This window comes from Pan troglodytes, chromosome 8 (assembly GCF_028858775.2).
Source record: "Pan troglodytes isolate AG18354 chromosome 8, NHGRI_mPanTro3-v2.0_pri, whole genome shotgun sequence".
NCBI lineage: Eukaryota > Metazoa > Chordata > Mammalia > Primates > Hominidae > Pan > Pan troglodytes.
Window position 1 is genome coordinate 81,721,149 of NC_072406.2, and position 20,008 is coordinate 81,741,156.

Here is a 20,008-nt window from a genome sequence, read left to right on the forward strand (position 1 = left end):
TATAAGGTGTAAGGAAGGGGTCCAGTTTCAGTTTTCTGTATATGGCTAGCCAGTTATCACTACACCATTTATTAAATATTAAATAGGGAATCCTTTCCCCATTGCAGGTTTGTCAAAGATCAGATATTGTAGATGTGTGGTGTTATTTCTGAGGCCTCTGTTCTGTTCTATTGGTCTATATATCTGTTTTGGTACCAGTACCATGCTGTTTTGGTTACTGTGGCCTTATACTGTAGTTTGAAGTCAGGAAGTGTGATGCCTCCAGCTTTGCTCTTTTTGCTTAGGATTGTCTTGGCTATACGGGCTCTTTTTTGGTTCCACATGAAATTTAAAGTAGTTATTTCTAATTATGTGAAGAAAGTCAATGGTAGCTTGATGGGGATAGCATTGAATCTATAAATTACTTTGGGCCGTATGGCCATTTTCACGATATTGATTCTTCCTAACCATGAGCAAGGAATGTTTTTCCATTTGTTTGTGTCTTCTCTTATTTCCTTGAGCAGTAGTTTGTAGTTCTCCTTGAAGAGGTCTTTGACATCCCTTGTAAGTTGTATTCCTAGGTATTTTATTCTCTTTATAGCAATTGTGAATGGGAGTTCACTCATGAATTGGCTCTCTGTTATTGGTTTATAGGAATGCTTGTGATTTTTGCACATTGATTTTGTATCCTGAGACTTTGCTGAAGTTGCTTATCGGCTTAAGGAGATTTTGGGCTGAGACGATGGAGTTTTCTAAATATACAATCATGTCATCTGCAAACAGAGACAATTTGACTTCCTCTCTTCCTATTTGAATACCCTTTATTTCTTTCTCTTGCCTGATTGCCCTGGCCAGAACTTCCAACACTATGTTGAATAGGAGTGGTGAGAGAGGGCATCCTTGTCTTGTGCTGGTTTTCAAAGGGAGTGCTTCCAGCATTTGCCCATTCAGTATGATATTGGCTGTGGGTTTGTCATAAATAGCTCTTATTATTTTGAGATATGTTCCATCAATACCTAGTTTATTGAGAGTTTTTAGCATGAAGGGGTGTTGAATTTTATTGAAGGCTTTTTCTGCATCTATTGAGATAATCATGTGGTTTTTGTCATTGGTTCTGTTTATGTGATGGATTACGTTTATTGATTTTCGTATGTTGAACCAGCCTTGCATCCCAGTGATGAGCTGACTTGATCGTGGTAGATAAGCTTTTTGATGTGCTGCTGGATTTGGTTTGCCAGTATTTTATTGAGGATTTTTGCATCGTTGTTCATCAGGGATATTGGCCTGAAATTTTCTTTTTTTTGTTGTGTCTCTGCCAGGTTTTGGTATCAGGATGATGCTGGCCTCATAAAATCAGTTAGAGAAGAGTCCCTCTTTTTCTGTTGTTTGGAATAGTTTCAGAAGGAATGGTACCAGTTCCTCTTTATACCTCTGGTAGAATTTGGCTGTGAATCTGTCTGGTCCTGGCCTTTTTTTGGTTAGTAGGCTATTAATTACTGCCTCAATTTCAGAACTTGTTATTGGTCTATTCAGGGATTCGACTTCTTCCTGGTTTAGTCTTGTGGGGGTGTATGTGTCCAGGAATTTATCCATTTCTTCTAGATTTTCTAGTTTATTTGCATAGAGGTGTTTATAGTATTCTCTGAAGGTAGTTTGTATTTCTGTGGGATCAGTGGTGATATCCCTTTTATCATTTTTTATTGTGTCTATTTGATTCTTTTCTCTTTTCTTCTTTATTAGTCTTGCTAGCGGTCTATTTTGTTAATCTTTTCAACACACCAGCTCCTGGATTCATTGATTTTTTGAAGGGTTTTTGTGTCTCTTATCTTCTTCAGTTCTGCTCTGATCTTAGTTATTTCTTGTCTTCTGCTAGCTTTTGAATTTGTTTGTTCTTGCTTCTCTGGTTCTTTTAATTGTGATGTTAAAGTATCAATTTTAGATCTTTCCCACTTTCTCTTGTGGGCATTTAGTGCTATAAATTTCCCTCTAAACACTGCTTTTGCTGTGTCCCAGAGACTCTGGTACGTTGTGTCTTTGTTCTCATTGCAGGGACATGGATGAAGCTGGAAGCCATCATTCTCGGCAAACTGACACAGGAACAGAAAACCAAACACCGCATGTTCTCACTCATAAGTGGGAGTTGAACAATGAGAACACATGGACACAGGGAGGGAAAGATCACACACTGGGGCCTTTCAGAGGGTGGGGGGCTGGGGGAAGATAGCATTAGAGGGAATACCTAATGTAGACGATGGGTTGATGGGTGCGGCAAACCACCATGGCACATGTATACCTATGTAACAAACCTGCCCATTCTGCACAAGTATGCCAGAACTTAAAGTATAAAAAAAAATGAAATGGATGGAAGCAGAGTACCTGGAGAGGGCTTTGTCCATCCTGTGGTTGAGGACTCCCTGGCCATGACACCCTTTTGTGCTTTAAAGCCAATGATGACATTATCTTGGCCTCTTGTCTCACAAGGATGGAACCATAAATGAGTCCTTTCCCACACCATGACACACATAGAAAATAATAATATTTGTGCAGCCTACATCATTTGTGAAGTTGAGGAGGTTTGTGGGCTTTGCTTTTTGATTTATTTGTTAATAATTATTTTTTATAAGACACATTAAGGAAGACTGATTTTGTATAAAAATGTCCAATACCATATTCTTGAAATATATTTTTAACAATTTATGGAGGTATACTGGATATAAAATAAACTGCGTGTATTTAAACTGACAAATGTGTCAGTGAAACCATCACTACAGTCAAGATAATGAACATATCCATCACTCTAAAAAATGTCCTCTTGTCCCTTTGTAATCTGTTTATTATAGCCCTTCCCACCATCCACAGCCTATGCTTAAGCAACCAGAGCTCTGCTTTCTGTCTCTATAAATTACTTGGTATTTTCTAAAATGTTATATAGGTGGACTCATACAGCATGCACTCTTTCTGTCTGGCTTCTTTCACTCAGTAATCATTTTAAGATTCATTCATTTTGTAGCATATATCAGAAGTTCATTTCTTTTTATTGCGGAGCAGCATACTGTTGTATGGATACACCATGGTTTATTTATCCATTCACCTACTGATGGACGTTTTGTTTCCAGTTTTTTGTTGTTGTTACAAATAAAGCTGCTGTGAATACTTGTGCATGTGTCTTTATAAAAACACATACTTTCATTTCTCTTGGGTAAATATCTAGAAGTAGAATGGCTGGATTATATGTAACTATATGTTTAACTTTTTAAGAAACTGCCAAACTATTTTCCAAAGTGATTGCACAATTTTGTATCCCCACCAGCAGTGTATGAGAGTTCTGGTTTCCCTACATCCTTGCCAGCAGTTGGTATGGCCAGTTTTTCTTAGTCATGCTAATGGGTGTGTGGTGGTATTTTGTTGTGGTTTTGATTTGCATTTCCTTAATAATCATGTTGAGTACTTTTCGTAGACATATTTGCCATCCACATAATTTCTTTGCTGAAGCGCCTTTTGAAATATTTTCTTAAAAAATTAGATTGTTTTTGTATTATTGAATTTTGACAACTCTTTGTATATGCTGGATACGGGTCCTTGATTAGTTATATGATTTGAAAAATTTCAGTCTGTAGCTTGTCTTGTTCTCTCTTTCTTTCCTTCATGTAGAGATTGGGTCTCACACCATTGCCCCGGCTGCCCTTGAACTCCTGGGCTCAGGATCTTCCCACCTCAGCCTCCTAAAGTGCTGGGATTACAGGCATGAGCCACCGTGCCCAGTCTGTGGTGTGTCTTTTCAGTCTCTTAATGGTGTTTTCCAAAAAGCAGGAGTTTTTAACTTGATGAACTCCAACTTATCAATGTTTTCTTTCATGCGTGATGCTTTTGGTGTCATAGCTAAGAAATGTTTGCCTAAACCAAGGTCACAAAGGTTTTCTCCTACATTTTCTTTTAAAAGTTTTATAGTTACGTTACAATTATGTAACGCTCTTACATTTAAGTCAAGGATTCATTTTGAGTTAATTTTCTAATATGCTACAAAGTACGCATCAAAGTTAATCTGTTTTGTACATGCATATCCAATTGCTCCAGCACCACCTGTTGAAAGCAGGGATGAATTGCCACTGAATTGCCTTGGCACCTTTGTTGAAAAACAATTGTCCATGTGTCTGTAGGTTTACTTCTGGATTTCTCACTACGTTTTGGTCAATGTTGCATAGCAAATGTCAGAGCAGACATCCTTGACTTGGTCCTGATCTTAGGGGGAAAGTGTTAAGTCTTTTATCATTAAGTATAATGTTAGATGTAGGTTTTCCATGGACATTCTTTATCCAGGTTGACTAAGTTCTCTTGTATTTCTAGTTTACTCAACATTTTTGTTGGGACTAGATGTTGGATTTTGTCAAATGCCTTTTCTGCATATTTTAGAATTTGCGAATATGGTGAATTTCATTGATTTTCACATGCTGAATTAAGCTTGCATTCCTGGAATAAGCCCCATTCAGTGATGATATGGTACCCTTTTAATATATTGTTGGATTTGGTTTGTTGAAATTTTGTTTAGGATTTTTGCACCTTTGTTTAGGAGGATTGTTTTCTTGTAAAATCTTTGTCACATTTTGGTATCAGAGTCATGCTGGCTTCATAGAATTAGCTGGGAACTGTTCCTTCCTTTTCAATTTTCTGGAAGAGTTTGTAGAATTGGTGGTATTTCTTCTTTAAAAGTTTGATAAAATTCACTAGTGAAGCTACCTGGAAAATCTTCTTTGTAGGAAGATTTTAAACTATAAATCTAATTTCTTTAATGGATATAAGACTACTTATTTCTTCTTGAGAGCTTTGGTAGTTTTTTCCTTCAAGGAATTTGATAATTTCATCTAAGCTGTCAAACTTATTGACATAAAGTTGTTCATAACACTCCCTTATTATTCTAGAATCTGTAGTGATTTCATCTCTCTTATTCCTGGATATTGACAATTTGTCTTTTTTTCTCTTTTCCCTAATTAGCCTGGCTAGGGGTTTATAGATTTTAAAGATCTTCTCAAAGAGCCAGCTGGACCATTCTCATGAGCATATAAATAAGCTCTTAGTATTCCCATCTTAAACAAGGATACAGACAAGCAAAGCCCTCCTGATGATTTCTCCTCTCCGGCCCCTGCCCTGTCTCTCTTTCCCTTCATAGCAACTGCTTTGAAAGTGTCTGTCCTCTCTGTTTCTGGTTCCTCTTCTCCCATCATTCTTGGACCTCCCTAATTAGACTCTTGTCCCACTTGCCCCAAATTGCTCTCATCAACATCACCAGTGACCCCTGCATTGCTAGGTCCTATGTCCCCGTGGCATTTCTCAGCTTCTTGGCTTGTCTGCCACATGTGGCCAGTTGATCATTCTCTCCTCCTTGAAATGCCTTCTTGTTTTTCCTCCAAGAGACCAACCTTGCCTAGTTTTTCTCTTATTTCTGAGGCCCCCTCTTATGAGTCTCAGTTGTTGATTTTGCTTTCCCAACCTCTTAGCATTTGAGGGCCTCATCTGTCTTTTCTATCCACAATCCCTTGTTGACCTCATCCAGCCTGGAATTTGAGGTCCTATCCACCACTCTAGCCTCAGTCCTGGGTCCCTGCTCTAGTCAGCAGGTCGCCAGGGCTGACTCGGTTCATTCGTAGCTCACACGGTTCCATCTGTCCTCTCACAGGAAGATCCAGCTCCCACCACTTTCACGTCCTCCCCCGCCTTCCCATCTCCTCTGAGGCTCATTTCAATTCGGTGTGTGGAGGGACTTCTTTTATGATCACCCATTTTGCAGGAAAGGAAAGATAAAGGCCAGACTAGCTTAGTAAGTTGCAGTCCAAGAGGCCCTGCCAGCAACCTCAGAGCCTGACTCCTTCCAAGCTCTTGCCTTGGCTGCCACCTTCCTGGGGCCTGAGAAGCACCTGGAAATATTATGGGGCCACAAGCTCTGGCACAAGGTCCTGGCTTTCCACAGCTCGTGACCCCTTGGAGGGAGCCTGATTTGCAGTCCTAAAGCCCAGGCAGAAGGCACAAACGTTCCCAGCAAGAAAATGAGCAGAGCTGACATGGGGACATGTGGTCGCTAGGTGGCGCGGCTGACCCACTACTTGGCAGCCAGCACTCAGCGACTCCCCCCTCTCCACTCCCTAGAGCCTGGGCGCCTGCCTGGGTGGCAGCAGGAGTCTGCTTTCCACCCCCTACCCCAAAAGAGCAGACCACAAGGTGAGGGAGCCTAAAATACTATAGGTCCTGATTGCACTAGGTGCTCAATAAATAATTATTGACTAAAAGAGTGATCATTTTGTGAAGTTCGGATAGATGAGACTTTCCCATTCCCATTTCATAGGCTGGGAAACTGAGGCCGGATACTAACAATAGGAGTAGCAACCAAGGTTACTGTTATCGGCTCTCATTCGGTCACTATGTACCAGGCATTTGCTTAGCACATTTCATTCTTCATCCCATTTAGTCATCACAGCAAAAAGGCAGGGCCTTTATGATTTGCATTTGGCAGGTAAGGACATAGGGGCTTAGAGATCAGCTGACTTATTCAAGTCATACAGTTAGTGGAATAAATGGAAGAACCAGGATTTGAACCACTCTGCCTGCATCTGAGTAGCTGAGTAGGATCAGGGCCAGTGCTGCCTCCTTCCCCCACCAATAGGATCTGAGGTGAAGTCCCCCAGCAGTGCCTCCACCTGGGCATCATGTGGCCACCAGAGGGAGGCCTTAGTCTTTAGACAGCTGCAGAGGGGCCTGGACTGAGGCTGGGGAGGGTGGCCATGACTTAGATGCCAGAATGAGAAGTGGGAGTACTAGGGCTCTGGAGGGCAGGTTCTTCATCTGCAAAAGCAAGAGGATGATCCCCACTTGGCCGGGTCTCTGTGAGGAGGACATGGGATCATGCATGGAAAGTTCTTAGCCCCTGTGAGGGCTCAGCACCCACCCCTACCCCAGCACTTGCCCTTGCACTGAACAGGCTATATAGTAACAGGTCATGATAATAAACTGCATTCACTGAGGGTATCCATTTCACTGATTCGTTTTTGTATGGTCAGTCTCCCCCACTGAGGGGTGGAATGGTGATCTGCTGCTCTGCTGTCTCCCGAGAGATGAGGTTGTGGTGCCTGGGACATAAGGGGTGCTCACTAAGCAGGTGCCAACCCAGGGAATGGAAATGGCCTGGAGCTGTGGCCCCTGCACTGTCTGGGCCCCCAGGACTCAGTGGGCTCACTGGATGCCATGTGTGAGCCCCAGAGGGCCAGGCTCAGCATGTTGGACTCCTTATAGGCTGTGGCCAAACCTTTGTCCCTCTCTGACCTCTGCCTTCTCCTCTCCAGAAGGGGCATCTAAGACTTTCCAGGTGTAATGGCTCAGGGAGTGGCTGTGCCAGGTGTACGGGTGCCCTTTGATGCCACCTGTCACCTCGCTGGTGGCTGCGCTGTCCCTTCCTCTCGCTGCTCCTGTGTCTTCTCCTCCATCTGCCAAAGTCAGCATGCCAGGGCTGCCCCCAGCCCCAATATCCAGTGGAAAAACCCAGAGAAATCACACAAATAGAAAATATCCACATCAACTTGAGAAGCTAAGCCTGCGCTTGAGGCAGTTCTTGGAGCAGCTTCTAGCAGGGGCCCAGACCAACACCATCAGCAAGGAGCTGCCGGGGGCTCGGCCCCCTGAAGGAGGTTTTTATGACTGGCCTTAGCTGCCCTCCTGAGGCTGACAAGGGCTCCACTGGGGAACCTCTGGGCAAGTCGGTGGAGGGCCCCTCAGCATCATCTGGGCCTTGCTGGCAGCAAAAGTGGGTCTCAGAAACCAACTCCCATGAGAGGAGCCACCCGGATAGAGAGTGGGCAGTGAGAGCAGGACACAGGTTCCACCACAGAGCAGCAGAGACACCCAGAGGCTCCTGGTCCACGGTGCCTGGGGGATCAGAAGGACTCACACCTCGAGGGGAACGGGCCTGTGGAGAATGTTACCCTGGCCAGGACCCGGCTGGCACCACATGCCCCAATATCCCTGCCTTGGCTCTGTGAGGAGGGCTCTGCCAGGGTTTGAGGGGCCTGCGTGGGAGCCAGGGCAACCCATGCATCCAATGCCCTGTGGAAATAACTCTCCATTAGAGGAGCCACCAGGGGGAAAATTGGGCCCGTGGGAAAGGGGGTAGCTACAGGGAAAGGAGAACAAGAGGGCGAGGATTGCGTCTTACGATCACTGTAGCTCCTGCACCTCCCAAGACACATAGTAGGTGCTCAATAAATCTTTGTTGACTGGACACACAACTCAGAGTATACCCTTCCTCAGTTCTACATTGTATTGGCAAAGACAGAATATGTGTACTTCAGGCGCTATGTAGGGTACAGAGAATACTTCTATTAGATAAGGACAATCCGTGGTAGGAGACAGTGATAAACAAAAAATACAGTAACTGACTTCAATTTGCATTGAATGCAATGAATAGCAGATCTGAAAATGTAAAAATCAAATGCAAGATATCAAAGGGCCAGATGGAGAAATGTGCAAAGGATGCAAAGGAAAAGGTTATGGACAGAGCATCACTGAGAACACACAAGGACAAGGGTCACGGGTGTCTCACCCGAGTGCCTGCCATGCCCTCCCTCTACCAACACCCCCGCCACCCCAGAGTAAAGGAAACAGAGGAATAAATAGAAGTTATTAAAGAAGTAAACTCTTGATTTTTTTTTCTTTTTCTTGAGACAGAATCTCGCTCTGTCACTCAGGCTGGAGTGCAGTGATGTGATCTCTGCTCACTGCAATCTCCACCTCGTGGGTTCAAGCGATCCTTCTGCCTCAGCCTCCTGAGTAGCTGGGACTACAGGCGCACACCACCATGCCCAGATAATTTTTGTATTTTTGGTAGAGATGAGGTTTCACCATATTGGCCAGGCTGGTCTCGAACTCCTGACCTCGTGATTTGCCCGCCTTGGCCTCCTAAAGTGCTGGGATTACAGGCGTGAGCCACCGCACCCGGCCGTAAACTCTTCATTTTAAAAAGTAAAAGAACTCAGTAAAATTAACAATGTGCAACTCCTGTGGCAGTCCTTCCCAATGTCTTCAATGCTTATAGAGAAACATGGTATCTATGAGTTTCCTGGGTAAAGGGAGGAGGCACCCAGGCCCTGGGCTTGGGGGATTAGAAACTCAACTGCCTGTGGCCCACTCACTGCCCGCAGATGAGCCCTAGAAACAGTCACATAGGTGCTCTAAGAGACGGTCACGAGGGTGTCTGTTGCAGCGCTGTTTATAATAGTGAAAAATGGGAGGACTGTGGTATGTTCCTGCATGGAATAGTATACAGCACTTTAAATGAAGGAACTAAAGTTCCATGTATCCATGCTCAAGAACACAATGCTGAGGAGAAAAGCTAGTTGCATAGTGATACGTAGGGCTGGGCGCGGTGGCCCAGGCCTGTAATCCCAGCACTTTGGGAGGCTGAGGCAGGTGGATTGCTTGAGCCCAGGAGTTTAAGCCCAGCCTGGGCAATGGGAGACCCTGTCTCTACAAATAATAATAATAAAAAAACTATCTGGCCGTGGTGGGGTGCTCCTGTAGTCCCATGTTCTTGGGAGATTGAGGTGGGAGGATCTTCTGAGCCCAGGAAGTTGAGGCTGCAGTGAGCTGTGATTGCACTATTGTACTCCAGCCTAGGTGACAGAGGGAGACCCTGTCTCAAAAAAAATAATATATTGCTTATGGATGTCTATAAGAAGAAAAGTAAAAAATAAAAACTGGAAAGAGATATATCAAATTCATGAGACTCTGTAAAGGGAAAAGGAAATGCGCCTGTGGATCAAATGATATTCAACTTTGTACAGCTTTATTTATTTTCTTTAAAAATCAGAAACAAAAATGTTCAAATGTGAATATTTGTTCATTAGGGATATCCATAGATGGAAATGTATGTTATTCTCAGTAGCTTTCTCTACTTTTTGGTGAATTTTTTTATTGTGCTAAATGTATTAATACATAACATAAAATTTACCATTGTAACCATTTTTTTTTGAGAGTTTTGCTCTTGTTGCCCAGGCTAGAGTGCAATGGCGTGATCTCGGCTCACGGCAACCTCTGCCTCCCAGGTTCAAGCAATTCTCCTGCCTCAGCCTCCCGAGTAGCTGGGATTACAGGCGTGTGCCACCACACCTGGCTAATTTTGTATTTTTAGTAGAGATGGGGTTTCTCCATGTTGGCCAGGCTGGTCTTGAAGTCCCGACCTCAGGTGATCTGCCCGCTTTGGCCTCCCAAAGTGCTGGGATTATAGGCATGAGTCACTGTGCCCAGCCCCATTTTAACCATTTTTAAGTGTACAGTCCAGTGCCATTAAATATATTCACCATGTAGTGCAACCATTGCCCCTATACATTTCCAGAACGTTTTCTTCATCCTAAACAGAAGCTCTGCACCCATTCAGCCATACATCCCCACTTCCCCCTCCCTCAGTCCTTGTAACCTCTATTCTATTTTCTGTCTCTATGAATTTGCCTTTTCTAGGCTCCACACAAGAATGGAATCACACAATATTTGTCCTTTTATGCCTGGCTTATTTCACTTAGCATAGTGATTTCAAGATTCACCCATGTTATAGCATGTGTCAGAATTTCGTTACTTTTTATGGCTGAGGAATATTTCTGGCTGGATTGGTGGCTCACACCAGTAATCTCAGCACTTTTGGAGGCAGAAGCAGGTCGCTTGAGTCCAGGAGTTTGAGACTGGCCTGGGCAACATAGGGGACCCCATCTCTACAAAAAATACAAAAATTAGCAGGCGGGGTGGCATATGCCTGTAGTCCTAGCTACTCGGGAGGCTGAGATGGGAGGATCACTTGAACCTGGGAGGTGGAGGTTGTAGTGAGCCGAGATTGCACCATTGCATTCCTGCCTGGGCGACAGAGCAAGGCCTTGTCTCAAAAACAAACAAACAAAAAAATCCATTGTATGCATATACCACATTATGTTTATCCATTTATCTATTGATGGACATTTGGGTTATTTCTGCATTTTGGCCATTATGAACAATGTTGCCATGAATGTTGATTTACAAATATCTGCTTGAGTTTCTGCTTTTGGTTCTTTTTGGGAGTATACATCTAGAAGTGGAGTTGCTGGTCATATGGTAATTCTACATTTAGCTTTTTGAAGAACTGCTGAGCTGTTTTCCATAGTGGTTGCACTGTTTTACATTTGTACCCACAATGCCTAAGAATTCCAGTTTCTCCACACCCTTGACAACACCTGTTATTTTCCTTTTTTTTTTGGACAATAGCTGTGATAGGTAATTTCATGTGTCAACCTGACTGGGCTGAGGGCTGCCCAGATAGCTGGTAAAAGATTATTTCTGAGTGTGTCTGTGAGTGTGTTGCAGAAGAGATTAGCATTTGAATCGGTAGACTGAGTAAAGAAGATCTCCTTCCCCGGCGTGGGCAGGCATCCTCCAATTCTTTGAGTGCCTGAATAAAACAAAAAGGCAGAGGAGGCCAGGTGTGGTGGTTCACGCCTGTAATCCCAGCATTTTGGGAGGCTGAGGCAGGCAGATCATGTGAGGTCAGGAGCTTAAGACCAGCCTGGCCAACATGGCGAAACCCTGGCTCTACTAAAAATACAAAAATTAGCCAGGTGTGGTGGTGCACACCTGTAGTCCCAGCACTTTCGGAGGCTGAGGCGGGCAGATCGCTTGAGGTCAGGAGTTTGAGACCAGCCTGGCCAACATGGCCAGAAACCCTGTCTCTACTAAAAATACAAAAATTAGCCAGGCGTGGTTGCAGTGAGCCAAGATCACACCAGTGCACTCTGGCCTGGGTGACAGAGCAAGACTTTGTATCAAAAATAAATAAATAAATAAATAGATAAAATACATACAATTAAAAATAAAAGAAAAAAAGCAGAGGAAGGGCAAATTCATTTTTCCTGCTTGAGCTGAGACATCATCTTTTTCTGCACCTGGACATCGGTGCTCCTATCTCTTGGCCTTTTAGACTTAGAGCAGGACTTACAACATTAGCTCCCTGCTTCTCAGGCCTTCAGACTCAGACTGAATTACATCACCAGCTTTCTGGTTCTTCAGCTTGCAGATGGCAGACTGGGGACTTGTTGGCCTCCATAATGACATTAACCGATTCCTGTAATAGATCTCCTTTATTGTATATCTCTCTGTATGACATTGGTTCTGTTTCTCTAGAGAACCCTGATACAACAGCCAACCTAATGGGTGTGAAGTGGTATGTCCTAGTTTTGATTTGCATTTCTCTAAGGACTTGTGATGTTGAGCATCTTTTCATGTGCTTATTGGCCATTTGTATATCTTCTTTGAAGAAAAGTTAATTTGGGGCCAGGCATGGTGGTTCACACCTATAATCCCAGCACTTTGAGAGGCTGAGGTGAGCAAATCATTTGAACCTAGGAGTTTGAAACCAGCTGGACAAATGGCAAAACCCTGTCTCTACTAAAAATACAAAAAAAATTAGCTGGGTGTGGTGTCAATGCCTGTCATCCCAGCTACTGGGGAGGCTGAGGTAGGAGGATCACTTGAGCCTGGGGAGGTCAAGGCTGCAGTGAGCAGTGAGCGCAGTGGCATGATCCCACAACTGCACTCCAGCCTGGGCAACAGAGCAAGGCCCTTTCTCAAAAAAAAAAAAAAAAAAAAAAAAAAAAAAAAAAAAGAAGGTCAATTTAAGTCTTTTATCCATATTTGAACCAGATTGCTTTTTTCTTTTTTATTGTAGGAGTGCTTTATATGTTCTAGATATCAATCACTTATCAGATATATCAGGAGTCTCTGACCCCCAGGCTACGGACAGGTACTGGTCCATGGTCTATTAGGAACCAGGCTGCACAGCAGGAGGTGAGCAGCGGGTGAGCAAGCATTTCCACCTGAGCTCTGCCTCCTGTCAGATCAGTGGTGGCATTTGATTCTCATAGGAATGCAAACCCTATTGTGAACTGTGCATTCAAGGGAACTAGGCTGCATGCTCCTTATGAGACCCTAATGCCTGTTTCATTCCGAAACCATCCCCTTCCATCCCACCCCCATTCATGGAAAAATTATCTTCCAAGAAACTGGTCCCTGGTGCCAAAAAGGTTGGGGACCGCTGAGATATATGATTGGCAAATATTTTCTCCCAGTCTGCAGGTTGTCTTTTCATTTGCTTGATAGTGTCCTTTGATACACAAAAGTTTTAAATTTTGATGAAGTCCAATTTATCTATTTTTTTTGTCACCTGTACTTTTGATGTCATATCCCAGAAACCATCACCAAATCCAATGTCAGGAAGATTTTCCCCTGTGTTTTCTTCTAAGAGTTTTATAGTTTTAGCTCTTACATTTAGGTCTTTGATCCATTTTGAGTTTTGTGTATATCCAATTTTTGTATATGGGGTAAAGTAATTGTTCTTTGCATGTGGATATCCAGTTTTCTCACCATTTATTTAAAAGACTGTCCTTTTTCCTTTGAATGGTCTGGGCACCATTTTGTTTTGTTTGTTTGTTATTTGCCTTTCCCTTTTAATCCTTTTTCTGCTCCAACTCTCAAAAAATTGCCCCCAAAACCCAGTAATTAAACAAAAGGGAACTCAAAGAGCCAAAGCAAGCCAGCCCAAGAGTAGCAGGCTCCCTCCCACAGGGGCCAAAGTCTGGATGCTGGGGTCTCCACCCCAAGCCTGGTAGTAAAAGCTGGTGAAGAATAAGGTCATTCCGGAGGCTAGCAGTAACCTGGCCCAAAGGGGCTTTCTGCAAGAGGGCACCCCTAACAGGGCCAGACTGTGTAAGAAGTGGTACTTGTTGGCCTTGTCAAAGAGCTCCTTCCCAGAGGCATCTGGGAATTGGGTGTCATGTACCCGATAGGAAGCCAAGCCAAGGGCCCCAGCTCTGGACGAGGCACCCACGCCAGTGGAAAGCTGCCCCATGGCCCAGCCATGGCTGTGGATTGTCAGGCGCTGGATGAACAAACATCCTTGACACCCTTTTGGAAACTCATTGGCCATAAATAAGTTTTATTTCCGGGCTCTGTACTTTATTCAGTTGGTCTGTATGTCTGTCCTTAGGCCAGTACCAAATGGTTTTGATTACTGTAGCTTTGTAGTAAGTTTTGACATTAGGAAGTGTCAGCCCTCCAACTTTATTCCTCTTTGCCAGGATTGGATTGGCTATTTGGGGTCCTTTTTCTATACTTTTAGACTTGTCAAAGGAAAGGGGATGGGGTGAATGTGTAGAATCAAGATTCACTCTGTATTCAACAAAATTTAAAGAAGGAAATCTACAACTAGATATATATTGATAAGTATTTTAACATAAACATCTCTGTTTTATGATGTTTCAGGAATAAAAAAGAATTATCTCAGAATATAAGTAGAAAATAAAGGTTACACACAAATTAACAAAATCAGTGTGGCCCTCAGTCCTGATGGTTCAGTATTAGGAGATTTAGTTATAGCGTATCCATAGATCAAATCCAGCTGGGCATGGTGGCTCACACCTATAATCCCAACACTTTGGGAGGCCGAGGTGGGTGGATCACTGGAAGCCAGTAGTTCAAGACCAGCCTGGCTAACATGGTGAAACCCGTCTCTACTAACAATACAAAAATTAGCTGGGCATGGTGGTGCGCCTGTAATCCCAGCTACTCAGGAGGCTGAGGAATGAGAATCGCTTGAACCCAGGAGGCGGATGTTGCAGTGAGCTGAGATTGCACCATTGCACTCCAGCCTGGGAGACAGAGTGAGACTCTGTCTCAAAACAAAAACAAAAAACAAACAAACAAAAAGATCAAATCCAATACCCATTTCTAGAAAAACTCCTTCTTCGTGAAGAACACAAAACAGCCATAAGCCTGCATGTGCCGAACTATGCAGCAGTTAAGTAAGCACAATAACATATTTTAAAGCTACAAACAGAACTTGCAAACTAGAAAAAAAAAAAAAAAGGAAAACTACAATCATAGTGGGTGATCTAAACATAAATTTCAGAATTCGACAATTCAGTAGACAAAAAAATAGACAAGGAAATTGGGGTTGAATAATTAAAATAACAAGATTATATATGTATATATATATATCTTTTTTTTTTTTTTTTGAGACGAAGTCTCGCTCTTGTCACCCAGGTTGGGGTGCAATGGTGCAATCTCCACTCACAGCAACCTCTGCCTCCCAGGTTCAAGCTATTCTTCTGCCTCAGCCTCCCAAGTACCTGGGATTACAGGCTCCTGCCACCACGCCCCACTAATTTTTGTATTTTTAGTAAAGACAGGGTTTCACTATGTTGGCCAGGCTGGTCTCGAACTCCTAACCTCAGGCAATCCGCCGGCCTCAGCCTCCCAAAGTGCTGGGATTACAGGTGTGAGCCACCGTGCCCGGCCTATATACATCTTTTTTTTTAAAAGGGACAAGCCTAGCTCTGTTGTCCAGGCTGTTCATGAAGTCCTGGCCTCAAGTGATTCTCCTACCTCAGCCTCCCAAAGTGCTGGGATTACAGGCATGAATAAACACTATTAAATAACCTCTGTATTTTTAGAGTTCATAAAATGTGAAATTTAAAATTATCAACAAAAGGAGAACAAATTATATAAAACTTACAGGATGCATTTAAAACTCTTCACTAAAGAAAATATATAGACATAAAGATTTTTTTTATTTAGAATAAAAGACTTAAACCAGGCTCATGCCTGTAATCCCAGTATTTTGGTGCAACTGAGGTGAGAGATTGCTTGAGCTCAGGACTTCAAGATCAGCCTTGGCAACATAGCAAGAACCTCATCTCTTAAAAAAAAAAAAAAAAAAAGAAGAAGACTTTAAACAAAGTTAATTAAGTATTCAACCTGGCCAGGCACAGTGGCTCACGCCTGTAATCCCAGCACTTTGGGAGGCTGAGGCCAGCAGATCACCTGAGGTCAGGAGTTCGAGACCAGCCTGGCCAACATGGTGAAACCCCGTCTCTACTAAAAATATAAAAATTAGCCAGGCATGGTGGTGTGCGCCTGTAATCTCAGCTACCCAGAAGGCTGAGGCAGGAGAATTGCTGGAACCTGGGAGGCAGAGGCTGCAGTGAGCTGAGATCGCACCACTGCACTCCAGCCTGGGAGACAGAGCAAGACTCTGTCTCAAAAAAAAAAAAAAACTATTCAACTTAAGATAAAGAAACACTGATGATTAACACTGATGAACAATATTAAGCTTCTATCTGATGTATCTGAAGAAAAGAATAATAATAAAAGGAATAAAATAGACAAGACACTATAGGGAATTTCTAAAAGATAAATATTGAAATAAATAGAAAAGAAAAATTGGTGAAAAAATTTAATAAAACCAAACTTTATCTTCTATAAAAGATAAAGAGTTCACCCCCAAACAAGCCCGGATAAGATTGAGAGAGTAGAAAAGAAGCTAAAATATACAATATTAGGAAGAAGAGATATGATATAACCACAGATATTGAAGAGATGAAAAGAATTATAGGTGAGTATAATGTGCAACTCTATGGCAGTAGATTTGAAAAAACTAGAGGAATGAATCATTTTCTAGAAGATTATGTTATCAAAACTAATTTTTAAAATATCTCAAATAGGTCTGTAACCATATGCAAGATTAAAATGTGATTAAAAGTCTATGACTCAGTACAACTCAATAATAAAAAGACAACTCAATTAAAAATTGGGCAAAGAACCTGAAAAGATATTTCCCCAAGGAAGATAAACAAATCGCCAAATTGTCAACATCATCAGAGAAATGCAAATTAAAACTACGATGAAATGCTACTTCACATCCACTAGGATGGCTAGAATGAAAAAGCCAGATAGCTGGGCACTATGGCTCATGCCTGTAATCCCAGCACTTCTGGAGGCTGAGGTGGGCAAATGGCCTGTGCCCAGGAATTCGAGACCAGCAAGGCAATATAGTGAGACCCTGTCTCTACAAAAATAAAAGTTAGCCCAGTGTGGTGGTGCATGCCTGTAGTCCCAGCTACTCAGAAGACTGAGATGGGAGGATTGTTGGAGACTGGGAGGTTGAGGCTGCTATGAGCCATGATTACACCACTGTACCACCTGGGTGACAGAGTGAGACCCTGTCTCAAAAAAAAAAAAAAAAAAAAAAAAAAAAGCCAGATTATAGCAAGCATTGGTGAGAATATGGAGAAATTGGAACCTTTATACATTGCAGTTGGGAATGTAAAATAGTGCAGCCACTCTGAAAAACAGTCTGGCAGTTACTCAAATGATTAAATATAGAGTTTCCATATGACACAGCAATTTTATTCCTAGGTATATGCCTAAGAGAAATGAAAACATATGTTCACAGAAAAATTTGTACACAAATGTTTATGGCAACATTATTCATGGTGGTCAAAAACCAGAAACAACCCAAATGTTCATCAATGAACAAATGGATAAATAAGTTGTGTTATGTCCATACAGTGGAATGTTATTTGGCCATAAAAGGTACTGAAATTCTAATACATACTACAGCACTGGATGAACCTTTAAAATAGGGGTGTCCAAACTTTTGGCTCCCCTGGGCCACATTGGAAGAAGAATTGTCTTGGGCCACACATAAAATACACTAACATTAGTGATAGCTGATGAGCTAAGAAATTTAAGAGTTGGCCGGGCATGGTGGCTCACGCCTGTAATCCCAGCACTTTGGGAGGCTGAGACAGGCAGATCACCTGAGATCAGGAGTTCGAGACCAGCCTAACCAACACGGAGAAATCCTGTCTCTACTAAATATACAAAATTAGCTGGGCATGGTGGCGCATACCTGTAATCCTAGCTACTCGGGAGGCTGAGGCAGGAGAATCACTTGAACCCAGGAGGCAGAGATTGCAGTGAGCCGAGATCACCCCATTGGACTCTAGCCTGGGTAACGAGAGCAAAATTCCATCTCAAAAAAAAAAAAAAATTTAAGAAAGTTTAGGAATATGTGTTGGGCCACATTTAAAGCCATCCTGGGCCACATGCAACCTTTTAGCCATGGGTCAGACAAGCTTGCTTTAGAACATTATGCTAAATGAAATAAGCCAATTGCAAAAGACCACAGAACTATGTGTTTAGATTCATATGAAATGTGTAGCATAAGAGTTTATGGAGACAGAAGGTAGATTCATGATTGCTTGGGACTGTGGGTGGGGATAGGAAAGTTGGGGGGTGACAGCTAAAGGATATGGAGCTGCTTTTTGAGGTGATGAAAATGTTTTAATTTACTTTGATGATGGTTATATATATCTGAATATACTAAAAACCATTGTGTTGTGGGATCTTTGGGGTGTCACTTTTCTGGCTGGAAACCTCTGTGGCCAGTGGTGCTTTTGCCCAAGTTTTGCTCGGGCTCACTTGGCCTGGCACACTGCACTCATGCTATCCGCCTGGATCCCATGCCTGCCAAGGGCAAATCAGGTGTGGAGCGGCGAGGAGTATGTGAGCGAGCGTGGAGTCTGGTCACTGTGCACAGTTGGACACTGGCTGCTGCCGCGCGGCAGGCAGCTTCAGGTGCCGTCTTTCTGTGACGCTGCGGCTGGGGCAGGCGCACTGCAAGCAGCTTCCCTGGCTGGCATTGGGGAATGCAGTGTCACCTGGAAACCTGGAGACGCCAGGCACTGCAGGACCCCAAAGAGGGATACCCAGCTCTGGCTGGGGAGCTCCCAGGTCTGGGCTCCCTAAAGGGCAGCAGCTCTTCTCTCCTCTTCGCCCACAACATGGTGGGCAAGGGGCCCACCCTGTTGGTGTTACAGTTTCAACCCTGTTGGTGTTACAGCTCTTTTAGGGTGGCAGCTCTTCTCTCCTCTTCACCCACAACATGGCAGGCAAGGGGCCTGCCCTATTGGTGTTACAGTTTCAGCCCTATTGGTTACAGCTCTTTTAGCCCCACCATTCAGTGGGTCTCAAGTTCTTGTCCTGTGACCGGGAAGAATGAGATATGCAGACAAGTGGAGGATGAGCAAGGTGAAGAGGAGCTTTATTGAGCAATGGAACAGCTCACAGAAGCCCCACAGAAGATAGCTGCTTTCCGCAGCCAGGGTATCCTGATGAGGGTGCCCTGATGAGAATGCTGAGCTGCTAGCAGAGAGGAGACCCTGGAGTAGATTGCCCCTCTTTGCAGCTGGTTGCCCCATCTCATGCTCAGCTCTGGCTAAGCCTGGGGCTTTTATGGGCCTCAGAGGGGAGGAAGTATATGCTGATTGGTCCATGGGCAGCCATAGGCGGGCCTGGAAAAGGCACCACAAGTTCCCACTCCAGTCCGTGGGACCGGCAACCCAGCCCCCAGCTTTCAGACCCTCCCTGGCCTGAAGGTGGGGCCTCACTGCGAATCCGCCCCCTTCTGCCCAGGAATTTGTCTGCTGTTCATGGTGCCCCGGCTCTGCCAGATTTTCTCCAAGATTGGAGTGGGTGCCAACAGCAGGGAGAAGCAGTGGGAGCAGGCACTTCTGAGCCTGCAAGGGAAGTGAGTCCTTCCCGGGTTCCCAAGAGTACAGTGATGCCTGAGTCTGCAGCTACAGTTTGAGTGGCTGCAGTGGCACCTGGAGAATTCCCACCACAACTCAGAAGGAGCAGGGCCCCCACTTGTTTTTGGCTCCCACTGGCTCCATGGAGGTGCAACCCCATGGCTCATCCCCGCTGCAGCAAGTGTGATAGCAGCTGGCCCAGCCATCTGAAGTGCCCACTGCCATCAATTGTGCAGTACATTTTAAATAGGTGAATTGTATGGCATATGAATTATATCTCAATTAAACTGTTAGAAAATCCATGACTTAGAAATGTATCAACTCTGGATGATTTTACAGTTCTCTATACGATTAATAAGGTAATATTAACTTCTGTAACTTCCCTCCTTATATCTCAGGGGCTTAGCACAATGGAAGTTTACCTTCTACTCACATAAAGACCAAAACAATGTTTCTCATTGTTAGGTGACAATCTCCCAATGGTATTTCAAGATTCCATGTTACTCCCATCTTATGTGTCTACTATATTTATTTTTTTATTAGTTTACTTTATTTCAATCATTTTTGGGGAACAGGTGGTTTTTGGTTACATGGATTAATTCTTT

General features: G+C 43.6%; 1 protein-coding gene and 1 pseudogene across 2 annotated transcripts in view; one reads left to right on the forward strand and one right to left on the reverse strand.

Annotated features, from left to right (window-relative positions):
* Window positions 1–2,304, forward strand: part of TSPAN15 (tetraspanin 15) — a 61,104-nt gene extending 58,800 nt beyond the window's left edge. The window contains exon 7 of one of the 2 annotated variants that reach the window (XM_063781854.1): window positions 2,029–2,304. In XM_063781854.1, the coding sequence (XP_063637924.1) occupies window positions 2,029–2,203 (175 nt within the window). In that variant the 3' untranslated portion in view covers window positions 2,204–2,304. The remainder of the gene's footprint in view (window positions 1–2,028) is intronic. The other variant, XM_054659670.2, reaches the window with a different exon arrangement.
* Window positions 2,305–13,470: 11,166 nt separating this feature from the next.
* On the reverse strand, window positions 13,471–13,890 carry LOC748872 (transmembrane protein 256-like; annotated as a pseudogene).
* Between the last annotated feature and the right edge of the window lie 6,118 nt (window positions 13,891–20,008).